This window comes from Macaca mulatta, chromosome 3, assembly GCF_049350105.2.
Source record: "Macaca mulatta isolate MMU2019108-1 chromosome 3, T2T-MMU8v2.0, whole genome shotgun sequence".
NCBI classification, from domain to species: Eukaryota; Metazoa; Chordata; class Mammalia; order Primates; family Cercopithecidae; genus Macaca; species Macaca mulatta.
Genome location: NC_133408.1, coordinates 194,090,168 through 194,109,799, shown reverse-complemented (window position 1 = coordinate 194,109,799; position 19,632 = coordinate 194,090,168). Strand labels below are relative to the sequence as shown.

Below are 19,632 nucleotides of genomic sequence, written 5' to 3'. Positions count from 1 at the left end.
CTGCAGCACAATTCAGTTTCTTTATCAACCTTTCCTGAGCACCTCACCTTTGCAAAGCACAACAATAGAAACCACAGAAGACAGGAAACAGAAACTTGAGGTGGGGAAGAGGAAGGCCAGGAGAAGAGAGTAAGAATAGGGGAGGGGAGGACGAGGGAAGAGGAGACAAAGGAAGAATAAAGATGAAAACAACAAAAAGGCCTCCTTTGCAGACTTTCCTAGTCCTGCAATTGTTTTCCATCTGTGTCTGACTTAACACGTGGTTTCACCATCCTGCAACTGTTTTTCATCTGTGTCTGACTCAACACGTGGTTTCACCAAACTCTAACCCGTGTCTTTCCTGCTCTGGGTTCCAAAGGTGAGGCTGATCACGCATCCGAGGGTCACGTGGGGGACGTCTGCCCAGCACTGAAAACTAAACTCGCTCCTGCTCCGGACAATACATTATTGAGAGACCAATTGAGGTTAGAAGTGCAATCTGAGATCATGAAACAGCACGGAGCTGGGCGGCCCCGTCAAAAGCAGACACTGAAACCCGGCTCCTGGGAGCACAGCCAAGCTCAGAAAAGGCCGTAAAATAAGAACACACACGCCCCTGAAACTCCCTTGGAGTGATGGGTAGAACAGCGCTAACCCCACTTGCTGAGATGGACTTGCCCACCCCATTCCCAACGCACTGCTGAATTTCTGACCAGAGTAGTTTACCTTAATCCCATAAATATGTTCCGGATTTGTTTCTGATGACACGTGGTAGGCTGAGGGGGGCTTCCATTGTACCAGCGTGGGTATAACCAGGAACACTCGTGGGAGGCCGAGGGCCACCCCACCATGCCTCAGAGGAGGCTGCAGGTGATTACAAAGCAGAGGGGAATGCCCCGCTCTGCAAAACCTCCAGGGTCAACCGCAGGAACCAGCACAGGAAGAGAGCAGAGTTGCTCTAGGAAGGGGGCTTCACAAATGGGGAAGTGCGTGGACTCGAGTGACCCCCTGACATCCTTAGTGTCATTATCTAGGGAGAGTTCCAGAGGTGCGCAATATCAGCACCCTTGGCTATGAGAACTGGAATGCCATTTCCCGCCCTAAGAGTTAAGCAGTTCGTCCATGTTCTACCCTTCACTTTGCCCTACAGATTTCTAATTAAAAGAAAGGAAAGAACACTCTTACCCATGAGGAATTTTGCTCAGGACATAATATCCACTATAGGAGTGTTGATATATCTGCAACAGACAAAAAGGAAAAAAAGCAGGCATTGAGACAAAGGCTGTGACTCTGATATTTTTCAATCACTGTGAATCCGAACAAACATCAGTGAACCCAAAGCAGTTAATCCCGACACCTGGAGGCAAAGTCTTTTATTTACATAGGAAGCCAATTTGCATATCTTGTTTATTTTAGTTTCAGCATTTGCAATGGTTTATGGGGCAGCCAGAGGCTTGATGTCATCTCCATGGCTACCTGGTGTGTGATTAAATTAGGGGCACAGATTTCAGGCTTAACTAAATATAGCACAGAACTAATGAGGACACCTTGGTCATTGGAGACCGTCAGGCACAGTCAGCTAGACCCAACAGGTCAGTAAAACCCATGTACAGCTAGAGTTCCCTGTGGGTTATGGCAAAGGGTCTACCAGAAATTCCACTGTGTGTCTTCAGTGAGTTGCAATATCGAAGTCAAGGCAGGCTTAATTGGGCACACTTTTGACCCTCTGTACAATTGGATATGCATCTTTTAGTTTCGAGAGAGTAGTCAATAAGAGCTTACTGAAAAAGGGCAGTTGGAAGTATCACGGCTTTAAAATGGAGGTAACAGAAAACCAGAAAAACAGTGCTTCCAAACTCCTGTGACCCTCAAATCTCACATGCCTTTCCTAACCTCCCGAGCCGGGAAATGACTCCACAATCCATAGATAACCACGAATAGAATTCGAGGGTTGCCCAAAAGAAGGGAGAAGATGGCAGTTTGAGAAATGTTAGCATCCTTCATCGCCAGCCTCCTGAGTAAAGACCTTGTTGAACATACAGAATGTGTGGATTACTCTGTTGTGTTGAACCATATTTCATTTCCCCCAACCTTCTCCTTTACCTGTGAAACCTCTGAGAGCTGGTGCCCTATGTGGCTAAATGTTCAGTGGCCAACATTTAAAACCACCTTTCTAAAGATAATAGGTGAGGGACGTGGAGGCAAAGGCAGACATATCCAAGGTAGAGTACTTTGAACAGGGAAATGCATTTGGGGCACCAATGATGGAAATGAGCCTGCAAAGAAAACAGGTAGGATTTGCTAATACCACCATTCCCCACCTAGCCTGGATCACTGAATTAACTTCTGGAAAATCACAATGGTCTTGGAGTTATTTGGAGAAATAGGATCCAGATATAAAAATAAACAACAGCACTTAAATCCCAACAATCTGGTGCTTTCAGAGATCTTGAGACTCCTGAACCAGAAATATGGGGCCCAGGGCCCCTAGCTTTGAGGGCGGCAGATGGGGAAGTGCTACTTTAGTCGTAAAGAAACAGCCACTAAGAGACAGGACTGTGTAGGAGAGCTTTATGGAGCTGCCATAGCAATCTAATAAGGAACACAGAACTTAACTTCTTTTGCTATTTCTGTCAGACGAGTGGTGCTGCTTGCCCAGGAGAAGGAAGAAAGGGCCTGGTGCTGGCTCCTGTGTCTGAGCAGGTCAGTGCTCAGAGAGGACACATTAAAGGAACCCACACGGCACTGTGACTAAGCCATGCCTGCGTGAGCTGGAACGGTTTCCTCAGATGCAAGAGCAGGAAGCTAGACAGAGCTGATCTCAGGTTTCCATGGTTATGGTATATAGTATGTTATATAGAATTTCTGAACTCTCCTTCCAAAACTGCCTTTTCATATGATTGATCTCACTTTGTTTTCATAGCATCCCTAGGGGACAGAAGTTACCTTTGGTCAGATAAGAAACTGAGGCACAGCAAGAGAAGAGGAAGATAAAGGAAAGAGAGAGAAGAGGAGAGGAGGAGAGAGAAGAGAAGAGATGGAACCTAATTCTGTACCCTTTAGTATTGGCTGACTTAGTGAACAGAATACAGTAACAGTGATGGTGTTAAGCTTCTGCAGCCAGGTTATAAGAGGTATCATGGCTTCCTTTTTGCTGTCTTTCATACCACTTGCTCTGAGGAAGATGGCTGCCATGTTGTGAGGACACTCAAGCAGCCCTGTGGAGAGTCTGAGACTCATCCCTGTTAGACTGCTTCTTGCCAGCAGCTATGTAAGTGGATGTGGAAATAGGTTCCTCATCTCCGGTCAAGTCTTTGGATGACTGCAGCCTTGGCTAATGCCTTGATGCCGGCCTCATGAGGGACCCGGAGCCAGAGCCACACAGCTAAGATGGTCTCGAGTCCCTGACCCACAGTGACTGTCAGATGATAAATGTTGGCTGTCTTAAGTCACTGAATTTGGGGTAATTTCTTATATAGCAACAGGTAAGTAATATAGCTAGTTTAAATCCAGATAAAACAGATACTTTTAAAATCAGATTTAGATACATTTCTTCTGAGCTACTGGGTTTCCTCTTTGTAAACTTCCAGCAACTTCTAAAGCAAACAGATAAATTCCTTGTTAAAATAGTATCAGGACAGAGGTGGTGAGGGGCTGGGAGAGGACCACTCACAGACCAAAGCACTCAGAAGAAAAGCCTTTGATATTACTGCAGTCAAGAGTCCAAAGTCCCAGAGATGGTGACAGTGGTGAGCTGAAGTGGGTGGTGGCGGTGGGGGGTATTTATGGCGCACGTACCACATATTAGGTACACTGACAGCTCCTTACCATGCAAGAACTCATTTAGTCTTTATGAGGTAGATCTTATTATCCTATTTGTACAGGTAGGAAAGTAAAATCTTAAGGAATTTAAGTTAAAGTCAAGTGGGATTTGACCTGAGGTCTGTCTCTCTCTCTAAATGATCCCTTGGAAATTGCCTGAACCAAGCTTCTATCTTGTAATTCTCAAGTCAGAAGTCCACGTTGGCTGTTGTCAGCTGAAAATTTCAGGATAGCAACAAATAGAATAAACACACAAAGTAAAAATACCTGCCATTTTCTTGGTTGAAGGCCCATTGCTTTAATCCATCTAGAAACAGTGATTTAAATTCATTCCCTGGTTATGCCATCCCCAAAAGAAACACCTAGAGTTACATCTTTACGTTCATCTTTAGATATACCACTACACACCCCTGCAGTTCAGCTCTGTGGGTATCTTTTAGGTGGTGCCCATGAGAAAGGAGGAGAGCAATTAAAATAACCCTATCAAGGCCATGGCAAGAAGAAAGAAGGAGAAGGAAGAAGAAGAAGAAGAAGGAGAAGAAGGAGAAAGAGAGGATGGAGAAGGAGAAGAGGAGGAGGGAGGGGGAGGAGGAGGGGGAGGAGGAGGGGGAGGAGGGGGAGGGGGAAGAGGAGGGGGAAGAGGAGGGGGAGGAGGAGGGGGAGGGGGAGGGGGAGGAGGAGGAGGAAGCGGAGGAGGAGGAGGGGAGGGGGGGAGGAAGATGAGGAGGAGGAGGAAGAGGAGGAGAGAACTGTTTTTAATTGTTTGTACTGTTAGGCAAGAAACCCCCAAACCAAACCAAACCAAAACCAAAATGTATGCATGGAGACTAGAATAGAGTATCTGGAAAACGGAATTGCCAATAAGAAAGGCTGAAACAAAAATGAATAAAGTCAAGAAGTAGAGACAGAGAAAACCGAGAAGCCGGGTCTGCCAAGTGCGGGAATGTGAAAGTGGGATTCCAGAACGCACTGCTGATGCAAATAGAAGGCTTCAGCATGGAAGTGCAAGTGTGACTCGAGCACTACCCTTAAAAAATGGGGAAGTGGGAGGAAAAGAAACAGTTTTCTCCCGCTCCAAGAGGAAGCAGTAAAGTATCATTGTCTTCCACAAAATCTTCCTCAAACAAGCCAAAAGAACTGCATTCACAAAGCAAACAACTGTTTAAAGGGTGAGAATTGAAGAGTTTTCGTTTGTACAATGTCTTATCTTATCTAGAAAGGCACTAAGAAAGCTGCATCTCACTGAAAGAATGTGTTCCTTAGAGAGAGATAAAGTCTTTTTCTTTTTCTGTGGTTAATGTTGTATTTATGTTTCTTTCTTTAAAATAATAGACTCTAGGACAGGAGTGGTGGCTCATGCCTGTAATCCCAGCACTTTGGGAGGCTGAGGTGGGCAGGTCACCTGAGGTCAGGAGTTTAAGACCAGTCTAGCCAACATGGTGAAACTCCATCTCTACAAAAATACAAAAATTAGCCAGGCAGGATGGCAGGTGCCTGTAATCACAGCTACTAGGGAGGCTGAGATGGAAGAATCACTTGAACCCGGGAGGCAGAGGTTGCAGTGAACTGAGATCATGCCATTGCACTCCAGCCTGGGCCACAGAGCGAGACTTCATCTCAAATAAATAAATAAATAAATAAACAAATAAAATAAAAAATAAAATAGACTAAATATTTCTGTTCATAAAAAATACAAAGATTGGAAATTAGTAAGGCTGCTTTTAGTTATTTTTCTAAGAGTCCCATTGTTTAGAAGTTCATGAATATGAGTTACTTTAGTCTCATCCTATACCATGACGTTAATATTTCTCCTGGAAAATGAATATATGAGAACTTATTTCCCAAAACACTAACCACAAGATGGAAAAACAGTTTCAGCAAATTATTTTTCTAATATATCACACACAAAATAGTTGACATTGGCATTCAATAAGTTTTTAAAAAGAAGCTGAGGGCTTGTCACAGAGTGAGTTCATATTTGGTCTGCTTCTTATCTCTCTAAAATTTCCCTCTACTCAGGAAATTTCTACCCTCTCCCCTCCTTCTCTCCGATGGACCCACACTTTAGATTTCTAAGGTCTGTTCTATCTCAGTACCATAATGCACACTGAGTTTTGTCTTTGGCCACCCATCTACTCCCTTTACATCCTCCTCCCCTAGGAAATCTTCCATTCTTGAGGTTTTAAACCATAATCAAAATTACTAAATATCAGTAACTCCCATAGGTCCAGCTACAGACCAGTATATCAGATGACTGCATGCTATGTCTCAGAGGCACCAAAACCTCAATCTGCTCCAGAATGAACTCTTCAGTAGCCCCCAAACCTTGCTCCCCTTGGATAATCCCTATCTTAGTTGGTAGTTCCATCATGTACTCAGTAACCTGAGTTGAAAATTTAGTTTTCCTTGCCTCCATTCTTTGACCCCTTGCTTCCCCTACTCCAGTTCAATCAAATGGTGCCCAATTTCTAATCAGTAACTTTCTAAGTCTCAAATCCATCTTCTACTCTTTCTACCTAGGTCAAGTGCCCTAAGTCAGGCCTCTCCTCCATCCTTCCTCTCCTACAAAGAAGCCACTGTTGAGTCATGTTTAGCCTAATGCTGTCTCCTTACATGCTTTAAGTTCAGCCTAAAGGTTTCTCTGCACATCGTGAATTATAACCAGTGGAGTATAAACAGATCATAGCGTACTCTTGTGCCAATCACCAAGTTTTGGTTAATCAAATGTAGCCAATTGTGTGAAGCATGTTCAGATAAGGTGAACATTGAGCTGTAACCAACCCAGCTGTTTCTGTCCCTCGCTTCTGCTTTCTGCACATCACTTTCCTTTTTCTGTCCATAAATCTTCTACCACCATGGGGCTGCACTGTAGTCTCAGAACCTACTGTGGCTCAGGAGGCTGCCCGATTTGCGAATTGTTCACTGCTTAATTAAACTTTAAATTGAATCCGGCTGAAGTTTTGAACACTGTCATCTTCCTTTCCAAGACTAAGCTCATACTCTCCTGCTTCTTGTTGAACTTTAACAACTTCTCCACTTTGCCTTACATTTCTAACCACTCATTCTCCCCTATTACTTCTTCTAAGTCTGTAAATATAACTCAAATCTCCCTCATTGAAAAAGAAACAAACAAGAAACCTCTGGCCATATTCCCCTGGAACTGCTCCTTCCTTTTTTTTCTTTTTTTCTTGAGAGGGAGTCTCGTTCTGTTGCCCAGACTAGAGTGCAGTGGTGCAATCTTGGTTCACTGCAACCGCTGTCTCCCATGCTCAAGCAATTTTCCTGCCTCAGCCTCCCAAGTAGCTGGAACTATAGGTGGGCACCACCATGCCCGCTTCATTATTTTTTGTATTTTTACTAGAGACGGGGTTTCACCATGTTGGTCAGGCTTGTCTCGAACTCCTGACCTCAGGTGATCCACCCACCTCGGCCTCCCAAATGCTTGGATTACAGGCGTGAGCTACTGCACCCAGCCTCCTTCTTGTAACCATCATGGTCCTTCACAAGCAAAGTCTATGCTGCTTCACTGGCTCACTTTCTATTCACTTTTAACCCACTGCTATACACTCCCAGCATCTTCAAACTGAGTTCTCCCAGCGAATCCTTATCTACTAAACATGTGGCATCTTTCCGATTTCCAGCCTGCAGCACATGATGAAGGCATCAGGAGTTGTTCTCCTTTCCTGATTCCAGGACCTGCTCTCCCTCCTCTCCTGCTCCTCCATCCAGGCTCTTCACCTTTCTCTCCTGCTGCTGCAGACCCAAATGGAAGGCAGGCACAAACCTGCCACCCCAGGCGCTCCTTCCTCACTGGTCGAAGCCTTGGTCTGGCAGGTCCCCATCATTTCTGCTTTCTGACACAGCTTCCTACTGAATTTATGACTTTATGCTTCATGTATCCTCTGAGTTCTAAATTTTTAGCTTGGGCTGGGCCTTTCTACATGGATGTTTTTATGCCAAACTTTAAATTCAATATTTTGAAAACAAAATACATTCTTTTTTTAGGTGAAATTTTTTATTATTTTATTTTTAAATTTGACTTTAAGTTCTGGGACACATGGGCAGAACGTGCAGGTTTGTTACATAGGTACACATGTGCCATGCTGGTTTGCTGCACCTGTCAGCCTGTCATCTAGGTTTTCAGCCCTGCATGCATTAGGGATTTGTCCCAATGCTCTCCCTCCCCTTGCCTCCCACCCCCCGACAGGCCCCGGTGTGTGATGTTCCCCTCTCTGTGTCCATGTGTTCTCATTGCTCAACTCCCACATATGAGTGAGAACATGTGGTGTTTGGTTTTCTGTTCTTGTGTTAGTTTGCTGAGAATGATGGCTTCCAGCTTCATTCATGTCCCTGCAAAGGACATGAACTCATTTTTTTTTATGGCTGCATAGACATTTATGCAGCAGCCAACAAACCTATGAAAAAAAGCTCACTATGAAACCTATGAAAAAAACCGATGAAAAAAAGCTCATTAAAGAAATACATTCTTTTTCTACTAAAGAATTCTCTATTTCCTTCTGTGTACCTGATTTTTCCATAGAAAAATATTGGAATTCGCATTAGCCATTCCCATTGCTTACTTTCCTTACTGTCCATGTAAAAATGATTACCAAGTTTCACTTGACTTTGGAACTTGAGAATGCCACTTAAATTCATGCCTCTTAAATTTTCTACCCTCTAGCACAGCCCTAGTTTGGGATGCTGGAGTAGCCACAGTTGCCCCTGTCTAGCCTGCCTGTGCTCCCCTCCCTCCTCCACGTCACCTCAGGTATTTCTTTCCTAACAATGCACCAGGCTGAGGCCAGGAGAAGAGGGCGGCTAGGAGTGGCTCTGGAGTAGGACGCAGCTACTGCTTTGCAGCTACTACTATTAGGCAGTTTTAGAGTAAGGCGCAGAGGTCATCTGAGCCTGTTATTCACTTGCTGGGTGAACTTGCACAAATTGCTTAACTTCTCTGAGCCTCCGTTTCCTTCCTCCGTTTCCTTCGTGTAATATAGGGTAAGGGTTTGAGGAAATTCAAACCACAAGAAAGGACTAAAAAACACTCTTGTTTAAATTCTGAGAATTGCATGATCTAGTTACAAGCATTGTGCAGAGTCCACGAAACTCTGACTTTTCTACTCCTTGGGGCTCTTGGCAAACAGGAATTCCATTAAGAATGGCAGAGTTGCAGCTGCCTTCAGTGACTGAGATTGTTACCCAGGATTTTGGACTGGGTGTCTGGTCAGCATTAGTGCAGTCCACTTAGAGCATGTATGAGGATGGGTGGTCTCCCTGAGGTGGTGAGCACCCCAGTATGGATAGCATACGAGCAGGGGCTCGAAGCACCACTGGGGTCCTCTGGAATGGGTGCATGCATTGCAAGTCGATTGCTTCAGAGGCCCTCTACAATCCTTTCCTTATTTAATCCTATAATTCCATTCAAAGAGGAAGTGAAAAATAACAGGTATAGATGAGCCCAGAGTCAGATTTTCTTAAGCTAGACTCAAGAACCCCATGGCTGGTATACACAGTTAAAGAAACACAATATAGTAGTATAATGAGAAGCAAGGCTGAAAATACTGGAAAAGTTAACACAGAGAAAAGGCAGATGAGACACAGAAGACAAAGAAAAGAAAGTGAGATTTAGAGACTGGGTGGTTAAAAAAAAAAAAAAGAAAAAAAAAAAGGAAAGTTATCTGCATGAGATGTCAGGGGTGAGTAGGGAAAAAAAAATTAAAACCTGAAGGAAAAAAATAAAAGCACCAAAAAGAAGCTAGAAAATATTCTATTTTTTGGCTCTAAAACTGAGGAAAATGAGAAAATGAAGTGTTTACTCAAAGGGTTTATTTTCTCGCAATTTTGAAGTGTTCCATTAACAGATAAAAAAGAAGTCCTGTTAGGTGCTAGATGGCACAGTCATACCCATATCTGGAAATTAACACAATAGACAGTCCCCCAGGAGACAGAAAACAATCTGCTTTCAAAATCCAAGCCGAGGTTTTGTGGACTGTGACAGACACTTCATGAAGGCAATGTCCTGTACATATTCCTTTTGTACTCTGATAACCTTGAGGAGTCCGAGAAGATCAATCTAACAGTTAAGTCTGAATTACAGGCCCCCATTCCCCACCACACCTCTCAGCTGACATGAGGAGAGGTGAGACCAGGAAACAGATGCCTCAGTTTTCAGAAATAACTGCGCAAATTGCCACATTTACATGGCGTCTTCCTTAATCGTGGTCTTGGCTGGTTTTAGTAATTAATTCCATCCCCTCTCATGCTCCTGCACGATGTAGCAGCTGCTGTGCTTCCAAGAAGGCCCCGGAGACCCGCTCTGTGGAAGGGCTAATTATCAGACGGGCATTTAGGGCAAGGGAGGCAGAAGCAGACTTTCCCCATTTTCCACCCAGATCCTTCTTTGGATAGTTAAAATAAACGAGCTCATCTCTAACAATGTGGGCGGAGACAAGAGCTAGCCAGCTCATAAGGTCTTTCTGGGAAGAAATGTTGTCCTATCTTGTCTAAAACCTTCTCCCTTAACATTTGAAGTCATAGGTCCATTTGAGGGTGTCACTTTTTTCTAGCGATGAGACCAATAAGCCAAAATACTTCAGAGAAGATGACCATGTTGGCTGAGTCTGGAAACAAAGCTACCTCAGAGACGCCTGGAGCAAGTGGAAGTATTCTGCCCAGACGAGAGAAGACCCGGGGGAGAGGGATACATGTCTTTAAGGTTTTAGAGAACTTCACGAGTAAGTGTCAGTAGGCCTGGTCTCTTTTGCTCCCATGAAAAGAATAAGGCTGACGAGTACACATTAGAAGGAAATAGAGTTCAGACCAATGAAACTGTCTGAAATACTTCAACACTTGTGTACAAACGCTCAACAGCCCCTGTTAATAGAAGGATGGAAGCCCTTTGTTGGTGCATTCAGGAGAATGCAGGAATGCAGGAATTGGTGAGATGGAACCAGCCACCACTAACATTCCTTCCTGCTCAGAAACCCCACAGCTCCCAGGCAAGCATGTGCTGACCTCTGCCTCCCCGCTATCTGCTCTTGGTGGGAACGTAACTGCTTCTTGGTGCTGGCTACAGCTGCCTGAACCATGAATAAGTGAGTTCAGGCCTTAGTATGTCACATTTGGCTGTGACAAAACTTATTTAAGTCCCTCCCACATGCAAAACCCACACTCCCTCCTTCCCAACATCCTGCAGAAGTCACATCCCTCCATGGTGCCAGACTCCTGTCGCATTTGTGCCTCTCGCTGGGCACTCACCCAAAGACCCGGCATCTTGCCAAAACTTCTGACTTCTTGTCTGGTGTCTGGGCCCACTCCTGTGGCTGATGGTCCAGTGAACTGTAAGTCCTGATGCAGAAGTTGAAGGATGATGGAAAACTTCCTGAATGAATCCGTCCTCCCTAGAGGGGTCTTCCCTCCTCTTCTCTCAAGCAGGTCATAGTCACCCTGTACTATGACCATATTTGGCAAACATTTCTGCACTCCTTGCCAATTTATTTTATACCATTTTTATGGAGTTAAACCTCTTGTTATAATGACTTAAAAGGAAAAAAAAGTGGGCGTGGTGGCTCACGTCTATAATCCCAGCACTTTGGGAGGCCAAGGCAGGCGGATCATGAGGTGGAGAGATTGAGAACAGCCTGGCCAACACAGTGAAACCCCGTCTCTACTAAAAATACAAAAAAATTAGCCAGACCTGGTGGCAGGCGCCTGTAGTCCCAGCTACTCGGGAGGCTGAGGCAGGAGAATGGCGTGAACCCAAGAGGTGGAGGTTGCAGTGAGCCGAGATCTCGCTACTGCATTCCAGCCTGGGTGACAGAGCGAGACTCTGTCTCAAAAGAAAAAGAAAAATAAATAAATAAATAAATAAATAAATAAATAAATAAATAAATAAATTAGCCGGGTGTGGTGGTGGGCACCTGTAGTTCCAGCTACTCAGGAGGCTGAGGCAGGAAAATCGCTTGAACCTGGGAGGTGAGGTTGCAGTGAGCCGAGATCACGCCACTGCACTCCAGCCTGGTGACAGAGTGAGACTCCGTCTCAGAAAAAAGGAAAAAATGTCTAATGGACAATAACTAGATAAAATTTGAAATATGTAGTAAAAAGTAAAGATGTTTAGTTGTATGATATAAAACAAATATTAGGAAATAGCTCCATATAAACTAAAGGTTCTTCATCTTTCCCTTGGCTGCACATCTTTCCTTCACTGCTCTACAGAATGTACTGCAACCATTTATACAAGGATGAAAACATAGAAGACATACAGTTGTCAGATTCCAAATACAAAAGTAATGGACAAATCCTTAGGATTCAGTATTTACATCTCAGCTCTTTCTCTCCTCCTGGAATAAACTGACTTATAGTAGTCACTGGTCTTTCACAAAGCTTACATTTAGGAGAGTAGAAATGGTGAGTTCTTCTTGAACCTGTAGCTTCTTCAAGTATGTATCTCAAACGACTTCTGCTTCCATAGCACACCCAACTCTATTATACTTTAGTTCCTTCTTTTGTGATCAATCCCTATTTGTTCAGCTCATTGATAGAGAATGTTTCTTACATCCTCTGTACCCTTCACATAGAATGCCTTCTTTTTGCAATGAGTTGTTAAGAGGAGAACATCTAAGTATAACAAAATGATTAAAACTGAGGATGCATCTCAATAAAATAAACATCTTACATTTAGGAGATGAACAGTAAAAATTTCAGTTGTGATTTCAACTGTGTTTCCAAATATGTGTTTCAAAAACATCTGTGACATCCAGAAATAGCTGAGTAATTAAAATATATATATATTTCTTTCAGTCTCCACTTGGACATTTCAATTCCAATAGCTGCTTCGATGTGTCTTAAGCTCATCTTCTGGAAACAAATGAAATCAGTCATAGCGTCGTGAGGAGGAAATTCACAGGAAGCAACCCGTGAGAATTTCCTCCTGAGTAATTTTCAAGGATGCACATGAGCGTGCCTGCTTTCTTCCCAAGCTTGTCATATCCCTGTCTTCCACTGGCAGCCACTGAGAAACAGGTATCTGAGCTTCACACCAGCCTGACAGCCGACCTCCTACTTCACTGCCTTTGTATTTTGTTTTGTCAGACTCTTCTGCTGACTCATTCCTAATTCTGCTTCAGAATACAGCATTTTCCTTTTTCTTGCTCGATTTACTGTCTTCTTTTTCTCTCCTGCATATACTGGCTCCAAATCCAAAACAGGTGCTGGGAGATGGGATGAATTGTGGGAAGGACTGAGGGCAGCTGAAAGAGGCACTGCGGTGGGGGGAAAGGCACAGGGGGCTTGCCCCACAAGCGCAGGGTGGGTCTGTCTGTACCGTGCACCTTGCACACAGCCTGCCCACACAGCTTGGGGCTTCTCTGCAGTATTTCACCTGTCACCCCTGGTGCCTCATAGCACTGAAGGTCAAGTGCATTGGGCCCACTTCCAAAAACAGACAAAGAGATGGTGCTGCACAGCTGGTTCTCTTCCTAGGTCACTAAGGGAATGGAGGACATCATTTGGTGCTTAATTACAACCATACAAAGACAAACATCTACCTGTGCTTCCTTTATAAGAAGGCACTCTAGAAATATCTCTATGCTTGCATATAGCCCGCCTGTGTCTAAACCTGTCCTTCACCGAAGGCTAGCAGTGAAAAGTCCAGTCAAGTCAGCACCTTTCTTTCCGCTTCTTTCCTCTCCTCCTCTTTCTCCTTCTATCTTAAAAAAAAACGTGTTTGTGTGTGTATCTGCATGATGCCACATAGCTGCTTAGTTTATTTTTGGCAAGTCAGCCTCACTTTGCTGACTTTCAAGCCTAAAGTTTACACCCTTAACTTTTCATCACCTGCTTATCATGTCCACTTGGATATGGACATTCTGCCCCACGTGCACGTGTGGAAGGCTGAGGGGTCTGTCCTTCCAATCTTTGCCCTGTCCTTCCTGTTTATGTGGAAAGCAGGAGCCGGCTGAGCGTCATTCCTGGAGGAGCAAGCTTTGGATTGTTTCTCTCCTGTCCCCGCAGTCGATCATCCACCAGGCGGGTCCCTCTGGCACCAAATCTTTCTCTTTCTCTTCCTTTGATCCCCTCTGAAAAGAACTCGGTACAGGCCCCTGTTGTCTCAGGAGCCTTCTAATGTGTTGCCCATTTCCCCAACGTATTCTTAGATATCACTGCCTTCTACCTTCGCATCAACTTCAGCAAGTGTCCTTTGCCTCTCACGTCCCAGTCAATCTCTCCTGTGACATTCCAGCCCTCCGGTGATTAGATCTCCACCTACTTTCATGTTCTAGCAGGTACTGCCCAGCTCCCTCTGTTCCTTCTAGAAACGGCACCACTCAGCAGTTCTCTTAATCTCCCCTCTGCTTCTTTAGGTCAAGCTCTTGTCTTTCCATTTCCTTCTGTGTCTGTCTAAATCAACCCATCCTTTAAGATCTAGCTTGAATGCTCCTCCTCTGTAAAGCATTTGCTGATACCAGAAATTCTTTTCGTCTTCTCTCTGCCTCTACAGCAATACTGTGTACTGTTCTTATTTACTTATTACATTTGTTCTCATAGCTATGTATGGACATGTCTTGCTGCACATATTGGCCAGGAATGAGTGAACCGAGAGTCGATACATATTCAAAATCTGATGAGTTCAGCTTCTCAAAAGCCCCCTTCCAGGGTCTCTGCCCCACTCACTTTGTTCATTTTTCTTCTGATAGGATGTGGAGGAGGTCACAACATCAGTTGCACAATAAATATATAGGAAAAGGAGGACAATGCAGTCTACTTTGATGACAAGCTTTTGGTGCTCAGAACAAAGTCCCTGCCAGGACTCCTCCAGCCTGGAAGGAGACAGCGAAGGGCAGTTCTAGGGCTCCTCCAGCAGCTGAGCCATGAATGGAGGGCTTAGGGTTGCCATGTTGGGCACACTTTGAGGTGCATTGTGCTCAGGTGGGCTAAGGGGCAGTGTGGGGGCCAACAAGAGCAGTGACAGAGGCTGCCGGAGGCCTGTTGAAGCTGAACTCACAGCCTTAGGGGAGCCTCTCAACACTCCAGAAGAAAAAGGCTCCTAGAGGCAAGGGATTGGTCACTTCCATGGCCAACTGGCAAAGGCAGCAATGGGTTGACAGCAGGATGAACAGCATCACCAAAGGCACTGGCTTCACAGAGATCTCATTAAAAATAAACAGCAGCACTAACTTTTCTCTAAAACAATGAGGTCTATATTTATAACATCTCCTAGTCATACAGGCTAGTCGGTAATATTGATTGATATAGTTGATAAATAGTCAGTGGGCATATACTGTGTGCATTGCACTGGAGAAAGGTGTTTGTTAGCTTTTAAGTCATGGAATCAATGGCGGGTCATTTTTTAAAAAATGGAAATAGAATAGGATTAAAAATATTAGAGTATATAATATAAAGAGCTTTTTGTAAGATTTTGTTTGCATTCTGTTATATACTAGGCCAGGTTTGTAAAATGTACTTAGTATGCTACTAGGTGTCATTAAAAAAAAAGGAATTTGAGCTATTGCTGTTTTGTAGGGGTTCTCCAAGTGCTCTGGGTTGAATGGTGTCCCTCAAAATTCATATGGTGAGGTCCTCACCCCAAGTACCTTAGAATATGACCTGATTTGAAAACTGGGTCTCTGCAGAGGTAATCAAGTAAAAACGAGGTCATTAGGGTGGGGGCTAATCCAATAGGACTGATACAAAAAGGAGACATCTGGACAAAGTGACAGACACGCATAGAGGGAAGACTATGCTGATATGTTTCTGCTGTGTCCCCACCCAAATCTCATCTTGAATTGTAGCTCCCATAATTCCCATGTGTTGTGGGAGGAACCCAGTGGGAAATAATTGAATCATGGTGGCGGGTTCCCCCATACAGTTCTCATGATAGTGAATCAGTCTCATGAGATCTGATTATTTTCTAAGGGGTTGCCCCTTTCACTTGGCTGTCATTTCTTTCTTGTCTGCTGCCAGGTAAGACATGCCTTTCACCTTCCACCATGATTGTGAGGCCTCTCCAAGCCATGTGCAACTGTGAGTCCATTAAACCTCTTTCTCTTTATAAATTACCCAGTCTCAGGTATGTCTTCATCAGCAGCGTGAAAATGGACTAATACAATGTGAAGAGACACAGGAGGTGCCAAGTGAAGACAGAGGCCTGGCAATGCATCTACAAAGCCAAGTCAAGCCCAGCACTGCTGGGAATACCAGCAGCTATGAAGAGGCCAGGAGGGAGCCTCCCCGAGTCACGGTCCTGCACACACCTCCTTTTTGGACTTTCAGTCTCCAGAATTCAGAGACAAGAAGGTTCTGTTGTTCTGAGCCACTCAGTTTCTGGTACTTTGCAATGGCACCCCTAGAAACCCAATACGTCAAGCATGATCCCTGTCAGAATCAGCATTTCCTGGGAACTTGCTGGACGTACAAATCATCCTAAGGAATCCAAGAACCTGGGAGTGAAGCCCAACAATCTCCATTTCAACAAAGTCTCCCGGCAAATAGTTCCTTCAACTCCTGAAGGTTCAGTGGGGACCACTTGAAATTTTGTGAGCAATGGTCAGAATTCAATGGATGAAAAACAACATTGTCTAGGCCACATCACTTAGCACAAGGGAGTTATGCTAACACCACACACCTACCAGGATACCTAGTCCACAGTTTTCAAAGCATCAGGCCCTGAACATGAGAAACACAAATATTTCATAGTCATTTGTCTAAGTAACATCAAAAAATGTTCCTTTTCTGTGCTTGATGAAGTAAATACAAAATGGAGTAGATGTGACTTTTCACATGTTCTTAGCTTTCTCCAAAAGAACAAGCTTGCGGGATGGAGGGGCTGTAGTGAGGGCTATTCCTCACCTTGTCTGAGGGTCTCATGGATCCCCAGCGGAGGCTTTCAGCATAATCTCTGCTCACGTATATTTCCTCATTTGAGCCAGGGAGTCTGTCAATCAGAGTGTTCTTACACTTTCACCAGAGTGGGGCCTAACTGCATCCCTTTCAGTGGCAATAAATATGCAATTAAGAAACAACTTCTGGCTGGGTGCGGTGGCTCACGCCTGTAATCCCAGCATTTTGGGAGGCTGAGGCAGTGGATCACCTGAGGTCAGGAGTTTGAGACCAGCATGACTAATATGGTGAAAGCCTGTCTCTACTAAAAATACAAAAATTAGCTGGGCATGGTGGCACACACCTGTAATCCCAGCTACTCGAGAGGCTGAGGCAGGAGAATCCCCTGAACCAGGGAGTCTGAGGTTGCAGTGAGCCAAGATCGTGCCACTGCACTCCAGCATGACGACAGAGTGAAATTCCGTCTGCAAAAAATAAAAGAACCAGGGAGTCTGAGGTTGCAGTGAGCCAAGATCGTGCCACTGCACTCCAGCATGATGATAGAGTGAAATTCCATCTCCAAAAAATAAAAAAGAAACAACTTCCTTTGAAAATCACTGGTAAGAGCATGAAGCCAGCATCCAACCTCCTAAAAACTTCAGAAATAAACTCTGGGTTCCCTTTGTCGTCTGCTTCATGATGCGCACCTCCTGTGTTTTCTAATCATCCATGGATCATAAAGGACATCATCCCCCTTCTCCCTCTCCATGCCAAAGACCTACCAGGGCCCATTCCTGGAGAGTGCTCTCAGGTGGAAGGTAATTCCTGCCTGTGCGTTCTCTGTCTTCTTGGTACTTGTGTCTCTCCACGGCCCTCTTTTCTCTGAGCCTCTGATTCTGGACGATTTCCTGTTGGCCGTTACTTATCTGGTCATCTGCCCACCTGCCATGACTTTCTCTAAGCTGCTGGCTCCAACATGGCGGCCCACTCCCGGGACACACCGCTCATATGGTTTCTGCTCCGCAGGTGCTGCTTTCTTCCTGCTTCCCTGGCCCTGATCATGATAATCAGATTATTTACGGATGCTCTGATGATTACCTGCTCAATTTCCAACTCATCGTTTTCTCCTAACTTTTAAGCTGTTGACTGGCCCTTGGTATTGCTGTATATTTACCCACTGACCATTAATCCATATAACATAAATCCCACTGGTGTCCGTGTGATGGTGATGTCACAGTTTGTGGTGGTGTCCACATTTTTGTGTGCATTAGGGTGGGAGCCATCTCTAAAATTGAAATGTTGGTCATACACTTAGCCCTGAAGCATGTTCACAGATGGGAGGAAGACGGGGCTGTTGTGTACCTGCTTCTGTTTCTCACCTATCACTGCTGGTAAGAATCCTGGGGTGGGGGGCCCTGACATGGTGCAGATTAACAGGTTTCTTCTTGGGAGACACTGTTTCCTAGGCTCCAGGCTTGGAGCTTAGAAATATGTGTTCCTAACAAGGGCTCCATTTATTCCCATTGTTTGTGCGTAGAGCAGCAAGGTACCTGCTCACCACAGGGTCATTCTCTTAGTGCCCACATGCCCTGAACAAATGTCTGGTGACAGCTTCGGAAGCAGATGCTAAGCCTGACATTTCACCCTCCCACTGTGCTCCTAAGTACTTTCTTCTCTGTTTTATTTTATTGTTTTATTTTATTTTGAGACAGAGTTTTGGTCTTGTTGCCCAGGCTGGAGGGCAGTGATGCAATCTAGGCTCATTGCAACCTCTGTCTTCTGGGTTCAAGTGATTTTCCTGCCTCAGCCTCCTGAGTAGCTGGGATTACAGGCACCCGCCACCACACCTAGCTGATTTTTTTTTGGAGATGGAGTCTTGCTCTGTCACCCAGGCTGGAGTGCAGTGACATGATCTCAGCTCACTGCAAACTCTGCCTCCCTGGTTCAAGCAATTCTCTGCCTCAGCCTCCCAAGTAGCTGGAATTATAGGTACCTGCCATCATGTCCAGCTAATTTTTGTATTTTAATAGAGACAGGGTTTCACCATCTTGGCTAGGCTGGTCTTGAACTCCTGATCTTGTGATCCACCCGCCTCAGCCTCCCAAAGTGCTGGGATTACTGGCATGAGCCACTGCACCTGGCCTAATTTTTGTAGTTTTAGTAGAGATGGGGTTTCACCATGTTGACCAGGTTGGTCTCGAATTCCTCGCCTCAAGTGATCCACCTGCCTTGGCCTCCCAAAGTGCTGGGATTATACCACGCCCAGCCCTCTATATAGTTTTGAAATAAACCTTTTTCTCCCAGATTATTTGTAAAAAAGTTTTAAAACATAAATACCTTGGGGTAAGTTTATGCTCTGTGTATTTACATCAATTAAATGCTATACATATTTATAACTTGATAAATGGTAATATTGGTGGATAAAATCCTGATTTATATTTTCAGAGCACCAAAAATGTGCTAAATTGTTTTCTGTTGTTGTTTTTTCCTGAATGACTCTGTGTGTATGTGTGTGTGTGTGTGTGTGTGTGTGTGTGTGTATGTGTGTGTATAAAATCCTCTCCCCTTTTTTGGGGAGATCCAAGGTGACACATACATTTTTTTTATTTGTAATATCATATTCAAGTTCTTTCAGCTCACCCTGGTGGGATCAAGAGGTTACTGACACAGCAAAAGGCACCGCTCCTCCCACTGCCACCACATAGGCCAGAATTAAAAGCGCACCCCTGACTGCCCAGGGAATAGTTTGTTTCCAGCACAGGGATGGACAAAGTTCCACAGATATAAAGAGAAATATTCCCTGGGCATATGTTCAGCAGCAGACATTTAGTGCAATGCACCAGCAAGAATGTACACCCTCAGGATATATCAGCAAACTTGTACCCAATACATAAGCAAAGGCTGGAAACTTTCTGCAAACTGTTAGAAGGTTCCTGAACATGAATAATTTATCTCACCAAGAAAAGGCCAGGACAGAACAGAGTGGACCCCACTGATGAGGCTCAGTGCCAC

General features: G+C 44.6%; 1 protein-coding gene across 4 annotated transcripts in view; it reads right to left on the bottom strand.

The window, feature by feature from the left end:
• The window catches only part of DPP6 (dipeptidyl peptidase like 6), an 853,145-nt gene that overhangs the window by 244,604 nt on the left and 588,909 nt on the right, over positions 1-19,632 (bottom strand). For all 4 annotated transcript variants that reach the window (XM_015135214.3, XM_015135213.3, XM_015135215.3 and 1 more), the window contains exon 6: positions 1,165-1,217. In XM_015135214.3, the coding sequence (XP_014990700.3) occupies positions 1,165-1,217 (53 nt within the window). The remainder of the gene's footprint in view (positions 1-1,164; positions 1,218-19,632) is intronic.